At 36.0% G+C, this 8,061-nt stretch overlaps 1 protein-coding gene across 1 annotated transcript; it reads right to left on the bottom strand.

Moving 5' to 3' along the window:
• Positions 1 to 941: 941 nt before the first annotated feature.
• RAD51AP1 (RAD51 associated protein 1) lies at positions 942 to 7,846 on the bottom strand. Its single transcript, XM_008941477.1, has 8 exons — positions 7,753 to 7,846; positions 6,272 to 6,413; positions 5,407 to 5,516; positions 5,008 to 5,082; positions 4,214 to 4,363; positions 2,915 to 3,076; positions 1,937 to 2,083; positions 942 to 1,069 (listed from the first exon to the last, which is right to left on the bottom strand). Exons 1-8 carry the CDS (start codon positions 7,844 to 7,846, stop codon positions 942 to 944), a joined length of 1,008 nt encoding a protein of 335 aa, XP_008939725.1.
• Positions 7,847 to 8,061: the final 215 nt, after the last annotated feature.

The raw sequence follows: 8,061 nt of genomic DNA, 5'->3' as shown, positions 1-8,061 counted from the left end.
ATTACCTTGAATAGGGCTATATAGTCCTTTATTAATGCAACTCACTCAGTCATGACCACATCCCTGAAGTAATACAGGGAGAAATTCACCTGCTGTGTCATCTGCCAAAGTCAACGTGCTTGGATAGATTATTTACACTGTGCACCAGGAAGTTTGAAAGCTCAGTCTTGTTCTGCAGTAACTATCACTTCAAAGCCTTACCAAATCCACCAGCTCTGCCTGGTATCGTGGTCTTCAACGAAGACCAAGGACCTCAAAGCAAAATCCTCCCTGCCTGAGCCTGACCGACGCTGCCGACTCCCAGCAACAGTACACACATGCCAAAGGATCTGCAGGACTGCAGCCAAAATTTAGAAGTGATTTTCAGAATGAGTACAGTCAATGAATATATTATATGAAATATTTTATTTTAGTTTTTTTTTTAAAAAAACAACATTCTAAAAAGCGTTTGTATCTATAATACACAAAAAATAATTAAAATCCACATGTAAGACGTGCAAATATTAACAGATTTTGAGAGTGGTGATGAACTTTCAAGAAGGGGATGGAAAGTAGTAACTTTTTCAAGAAATAGTTTTTCAACTGTGACTTTCACTTGTGTTAAGAATATGAGATATCAAATTCTGTAACTGACATAGTGCTGTCGACACTATTTTAATGCCAAGAGTTTGGATATCAGAGAATTAAAATGTTCACAAACCAACACCTCTGAGATATATAAAAGAGCTGGTGATCCAGATGTCACTTTGATTAAATAATATTATTATTCAGTAGCACTTAAAGATGCCTCTTATTTTGTAAAGCTCGTTATACTATTAGACACATACATAAATGACAGTCCTCCAAAACCATGATGCCAGGAAGCTTTTGCTGCCCCTCCTCTATTTATAAGTGAAGTATTTTCCAAAGTCTCCTTCACGTGGCACCTTGTCACTGACCACTTAACTGCTGGTAGCACTGGGATGCAGTGGTTTGACTCTTGCTAGTCTGGAGAGTCCAAGTCTAAGACACGGAGCAGGTGACTTAACCGAAATGTATTTCACAGAGTTATTACTGCTTCCTGATGCAGCTGAAAATAATGTTAAAAGAAAAAGGTGTAAGAGGTTTAGAGAGGATTAAAAAAACCCAAGACATCATGTAATTGTTGTCTTTTTATAGTTTACATAGCAGAACAAAAGAAGTATTCTGAAGATACTGCAAAAATACCTGAACAACCTACCACAGAAGCACATGAAAATCAGCACACTCACCAGGACTCAATCTGCTTTGGAGCCAGTGCAGCAGCTAGGTTGGACAGTTTTAATTAACCAACAAACTGGAGCAACACTGGACAAGCACGTGAAAGCTGCTCCCAGTGTACTGCACGTTTTCAGGTGCTCCACAGAGAATCACACAACCAAACAATTCCAAGTGGGAAAGGAAGGCTTGAGAGAAAGGAGACAAACAGAAAGAAATGTGTACAGAGGAGTAAACATGTAGGAAAACCAAAGCGGCAGGAGCCAGCAGGAGCACACTCAGACAACCTGAATAAAGCTTCTAAGCATCTGCTTTACTAGGGCAGTTAAAATACTCCAACATTTTCCTGATAGGATTTGTTTAGAATAGATACTAATGCAGCATGTACCAGAGATAAAGAAGGCTCTTAGCAAGAGAGAAATGGCCACAAGACGATCTCTTGATTAAGATCTGATCCACACTCGGGAAAATATTTTATTAATCTCCCCACATAAAAGAGTTAAGGATAATGCTGTAAGAGGAAAAGAAGCAAGGAGGTAGCTTTTCTTTTTTCAAGTCTAAGACCAAAAGACTACCTTTCATTATAAGAGGGCAGTCATTTTTCTGAAATGCTGTATATATTTTTGTTTGCTTTTAGCATAGATTGCTAAAAACTTCAGTCAACCACTTTCTCTGTTTATAGTTACAATCTCACAGGTACCTGGTGGTATCCATTTAGGCTTCTTGTCTGTTACAGGACTTGATGTGTGCAGAGGCCTCCCAACTGGTTCTGCAGAACTGGACATCTTACTTTGTGCTGGCTCAGATTTTTGTTCTGTTATCCATGAAGGAGAAACTACAGGTGATGCTTAATTGGAAAACAAAAGGGACCTTAGAAAGAGACTCTTTAGCAGAGAAATTATCATACTGTGTAAAATGATAGATCACTGTACAGCACCAGCTCTCAGCATTGACTGAAATATTGAGCATGTTACTAGATTGTCACATCTTTAACAGTTCATATTTATAGTCAGTCCTGTTAACTCTGAAATTTCAATCCTGCTTTGAGAATAATCACTGTAACAATTTCTTCTTGAAGACTTGCCCAATACCAAATTTCTAAGAGGGAAGATTCTCCTGTCAGCTACACAAAGTAAACCATTCCTTGTCGTAACTGGAACTAATTTTAAACTAAATTACATGCTGTAAACTCAGGTTTGAAATTAAAAGGCATTACCAAATCAGATTAACACCATGATAAGAATTTTCTGAAACTGTTTAAAGTAAATTGTATTAGTGACACAGTGAACAATTAACTCTGAAAGGGCATGCATATTTAAAGTTTTCTGCCAAGTGGTTGGTAGAACTAGCATTGTTTAGCTATCTTTGAATTAAAAATTACTAAATGCAATGGAGATTATAATTTAAAAAAAATAATCCTCAGATCATTCACTGTTTTTTAGATTTCCCTTAAAAGCTAGATACTTATATAAAAAGAAATTAACTCTTGTCTATTTACTTTTGTCTGCTTTTATTGTAATTTTTACTGTATTTTTTTCTACTCTCCTCCCTTTATTCTATGTATAGTGATTTTCATTATAACCTTTCACAGTCAGTCTGTCAGCCAAATCCCTTCAGGGAAAATAAAAGGGACTTTTATTATAAAGAAGTCTATTTCAAATCCAAAGCACAAACTTACCTGTAGTATTAATCTTGGATTTGGGAGTTTTCTTCTCTCTCTCAGCTGGCATCTTTTGTCTGGTTTTCTTTTCATTTCCTTTGGCTTTCTTCTTTTTCATAGCAAAGTCTTCATCATCATCATCATCTTCACTATAATCTGAGTCTTCTTCTGACTCCTCACCTACAGCAAAGAAGAGGGATGTCATCTCTCTACAGGAAATAAAATTTACTATTACTCCAGGGCCTTTGAATCAGATTCTGGGCATAAATCCCTGAGATATCTTAAGGATACAGTAAAAAAAAGTGCACATATTTATATAATGAACTGAGAAAGAAATAGCCTCCATAAAACATTCTGTATTTACAGCATTCTTGCTCTGTACTTTAATAATGGAAAGCCCTCGTATGAACTGCATACAATAGTGATTTATAGCTGCAGAATTATCAATATTCCACATGGGCAAGATGGAAAAGTTAAAATTACTTGGCAGGGCTTCTGATTTTTACATATTCTTAGTCATGACTACTTCAAGTGGAAAAACGCTCTATCTAACTTTAGCTGTAAGAAAGACTTTATAGATTTATTATTAAAAAAGCCCAGACATTACCAAATTTTAAAAAATAGTTCTCTATCAACAGGAATACCTGGATTATTCCCCTGATATTTTATTTCACTGACAAATCTAGAAATACTTTCCAATAAACCTTCCAGTCAGGAATAAAAGAACGGATGCAGACACGTTAACCCCTGGGCAAGGAGGAGATGCCTACTGCACACCACAGGCATTCAACACTGGGCTGCTACCAGGAGCAGAGTAAGAGGCCAGGCTGACCTGCAGCACAAGTTTACCAAGAGCTGACAACTGGAGGAAGGAAAGAAGGGAGGCTTCCCTTCTTAAAATAAGCTTAAACAAAGCCAATACTGAAAGCATTAGCACCTGACACCACTCCAGAGTCACTGTTTTGTTGCAAACCTCAGACAACAACTGGCAAATGAACAAGGGCTCTTTAAAGAGATTAAACTTTCCTGGACAAAGAGGGTAGAAGAAATTTGTTCTGACATACTGCTGCAAATGCAGAGAAGCAGCATGAGTTTTGCCAGACTGGAGAATGTGTATGAATAAGCTCCGATGTTTAGATTTGATGTCAAAGTGCAATTGAAAAGCCACTAGTATTAAAAAATAATGTTTCAGTATTTGGGAGGGAAGGGAAAATACAGTAGAAGGAGTGTGGGCTTCTCTGAAAAGATGAACTAAAAATGTAAGGCACCACATTCAAAGCACATCTAAGGAGAGGGGTTTGACAGAGAAGAACTTACTTGGTACAGTCTCTGGCTCAGAGTCAGTAGCATGCTCTTCATCATCACTGTCAACAGTCAGTAACTTCTGATGTGCTGCAGCTCCAGATGCTGCTCTCCTTTGCCTACAGGCACCCCTGGGTACTTCATCATCTATAACTCGATTGAGACCTAGAGAACAGAAGGCAGTCTAATTAACTCAAATTCACAGCAAAGCTTTTCTTCTCAAAAAGAAGCAGGTATTTGAGTCCTCAGAATTCATTTCTGTAATTTTAAAGTATACCATCCACAAGCATATTATCTGCACCTGTTTTCATGTGATTCTCACTTTGTTCTTTTAATTGATCAAACTGCACTTTCAGGTAGTGAAAGTTACTGATATTTATCTGTCACCAAGCTAACAAAACCATAGAAGAGCAAAAGTAAAACTGGAGAAAAGAGAAAGTTTCCAGTGGCACAGCACATGTTTTTGTCACTTTTACCCGATGCTTAGGAACTATGGACATATTAAGGAGCTGAGTGTAACTGCAGCTTCTTGAAGAGGTGAATAACCCCACCACATAAAACCACAACATGTCTGTGGTTTTTCCAGATAACTTTCAGTGATCTGTAAAAATCTCATTAAGCAGTTCAAAGGTTTTCCCATTTTAAGACTCAGAGAAAATTTTTCATTAAAAAATTAATACGAATTTCAGTCTTTATTTAAGACTTTTTTTCATTTAAGTGAAAAACAGAAATCAATGGCAATGAGATAAGCTACTTAAAAGTGTCTTGAAATGCTATTTCTGAAAAGACAGAGTATGAGAACAACTTACCTAGAAGATTACTGTCTACACTGCAGTTGGAAAAAAGGGGTCTCCTATGGACATGTTCTGATTCGGTCGCCTTATCTGGTTTAGGATCCAGAAAACAAACAATAATGTAAAATATAAACACATTATAAAAAGGCAAGATGTTAAGAAATTAAAATAGCTAACATTTTAATCTGTCTCTAATCAAACTGTACATTTGGAAGATCTTATAGAAGACTTCTTTTTCTCACAGAAAAAACCATGAACATAAGAAGACAGGCACTACCTAGAGATTCTCATTTCCTATCATGACATCTTGAAATAAAACATGACTTTCAACCTCTTTCACTGTAAAATAAATTAAGTTATGCTCCAGTTCACTACATCTAAATAAAAAACATTGCATTGAACTGTAAAAATAACCTTGTTCTTCTGAATTTTGCTCCTCAAGGATATTTGCAGACTTTTCTTTGACGGATAAGGCTAAGGCAACTTCCAAATCTCTTTGATAAAGTTTGTCATCCAATGATAACCTGGAAAAAAACACCCAGACATGCTAAATAATAAAACAATGACAAGAGTGTTATAGAGCTACTTCTGACTCACTAACCTTTTTTAAATTCAAACACTTGTTACCAGATTAATACTTCAACACATGCTTATAGCATATCAGTCGTATTACTTCCCAGAAAAACTTACACAAAGTATACACTAATATTTAAAGCACACTATACTTAAAAAGTATTACAGTGTCAAACGTTGTGTATATATATACACACTCATCAATGACATTATCAAAGAAAAAGGTGATTACATTTGTTTGAAGTACCACACTGAAATGTAATCTTTATACACAGCTTTACCACCAAAATAACCAGACTTCTTTTGTCCTTGACATTGTGTTTTCTATCAAGCTTTAAATAGGTTCTTTTTTATACGAGTCTAACTTGTCTTTATATTTCTCAGTTTTAGGAGTCCTTAAGTAACTCAGAATCACTACAATTATTTTGCACTGTGAGATATCAAGCCAAGATACAGGCCACATGATGGAGGTTTTTAGAGCTCTAACAGGCAAAGCACAGCTCACTACTGAACTCAGGCAAGCTTTCCTGACTCTGTGAATAATCACATTATCCCTGATATGCAACTACACCAATAAAGCTGAAAATCTTTATCACATTAATATGTTGTTTATTCTCAGCTGCTTAAAACTCTGTGCAAGACAAACAAAACACTAATACTGACATCCTGCTTTATACATAGTTGACCTCATTTCAACAGTTCTTACCTTTTAGTAGGTGTCTGCTTTTGTGATGGAGTCAATTCATTGTGTTGCTTTTTTTGCTTGTCTTTTTTCTCCTTCTTTGGATCCTTGAGCTGTGTTCTGGATTTTTTGTTTGAAGGTGCAGCTATACATGCAAAGTCTTCATCTGTTTGGGAAACAGCAATGAGCTTTAATGAGTTTTCCTATATTCTTCTCTATGACCAAAACAAGTCATTCAACTTAATTTCATCACACACTGAAAATACATTTAAGATAACATTTTCAAAATTAATTCTATTTTTAAAGAACACAACAATTATACTATTCTGAAATGTATTTTAAATGAAAATTTGACAAGACCTCACTGTGTATACTTTTATTCAAGAGGTAATTATTGCATTTTTTATTGCCAATATGGCAATAAAGCTTCAATATCCCATTAATGTGTCACTAGATTTTCAGTAAGTAGAAGTTCACCTTTTGCTATGCTGAACAGCTATCAATCATAACAGTAATTCCTGTCATTAAATAGTTTTGAGTCCTTGGTGTTTTGGGAATTTTTCACCTTCTTAAAAAAAGTCAGCTGCTCCCCTTTTTCTGCTATTTGAATATTGCCCCTTACCAAATACAATGATTTCAAAGAAAATTAGAAAGCATGCCAGTTGCCTTTCTTCCAGCTGAAGACAGTGCAGATCAGTTGTAAAATAAGGAAAAAAATAATAATCTTTAGCATTCACTAAATGATGGAGAGCCTTACATAAGTTCACTAATGTTTCTAAGAATTTACACTTCTCTTTAATATTTCAAATGGACACATTAATTAAGAAGTCATGCACCACACTTAAATTCCTGAAACTAAGAATCACCATTAATCCATATGATTCACAGAACACCTTCAACACTATTTACTTCTGCCCCCCATCAATTCAAACTCCTCCCTGGATGCTGGAAACAGCATGGAAAAAAGCCAAAAGCCCTGTGAAAGCAACTAAATGCTCTAAGAAAAATTTGTAACACCCATCAGGGCTTAGAAGTAAAGACTGCTGTGAAAAAAAATAGCCTATTTTTTTGTATCAATGGAATTCAGTATTTTACTGCTATGTCTTTAACCCAACCTCGTCAAGATATGGAGCTGTAGAAGAAACATCAGATCTAGATAGAAATTCTTCACACTTCCATTATAGTCTCATTTACAATGCCATGAACTGATCATTGGGAAGCTACGGAGCAACCAGTTACCACTGAAAATTGATCCAGGGAGTAAAACAGATTTTCCTGCAACCAGGCACAGTGTATTTACCAATTTCCCGACATACTGCTGTTATACTCCTGCTTACAGACACCATATTCTTGTTGAATTAGGGTATTTAGCAGCATGCCCAGATGGAGTCCAGCAAAAACAGTTAATAGGCTTCTCAATGCTCTCACAAAAACGCTCTGGTGGTATTTTGGGTGGTTACATCAGTGCTTGGCATTTTTGTTATGTATAAGAAAGTGTCACTTACCATCATCTTCCAAATCCCCAAATTGAGAATAATCAACGATTTTCTTATTCCTGTTGCAAAAAACACACATTATTAATCCTTTCAGACTGAGCATCTTGACTTGCTAAGCTTTGATTTTAGGCTAAACGACGTTTTACAAGAACAAAGCAACGCACACGCAAATGTGTGTGAACCACTGCTGCTGCACACAATACTGTTGCTAGGAATAGCCTCTAGATTTTTTTTAAGAAGCAGAATTTTTAGAAAATAAAAGTGCTTTTTGTTGTTCTCGTTGTGGAAGGATTAGATTCTATGTACACACTGCTTCAA

This window comes from Merops nubicus, unplaced genomic scaffold, assembly GCF_000691845.1.
Source record: "Merops nubicus isolate BGI_N331 unplaced genomic scaffold, ASM69184v1 scaffold33785, whole genome shotgun sequence".
Taxonomy (NCBI): domain Eukaryota; kingdom Metazoa; phylum Chordata; class Aves; order Coraciiformes; family Meropidae; genus Merops; species Merops nubicus.
The sequence above is the reverse complement of the archived record's forward strand: the minus strand, read 5'-3'. Positions and strand labels throughout refer to the sequence as shown.

Coding starts and splice junctions, on each gene's coding strand:
- RAD51AP1 (XM_008941477.1), bottom strand. CDS start 7,846: ATGCTCAGTCTGAAAGGATTAATAATGTGTGTTTTTTGCAACAGGAAT. Junction 5,517..6,271: donor AAGCAGACACCTACTAAAAG/GTAAGAACTGTT, acceptor GTTTTTTTCCAG/GTTATCATTGGATGACAAAC. Junction 5,083..5,406: donor GCAAAATTCAGAAGAACAAG/GTTATTTTTACA, acceptor ATCCTAAACCAG/ATAAGGCGACCGAATCAGAA.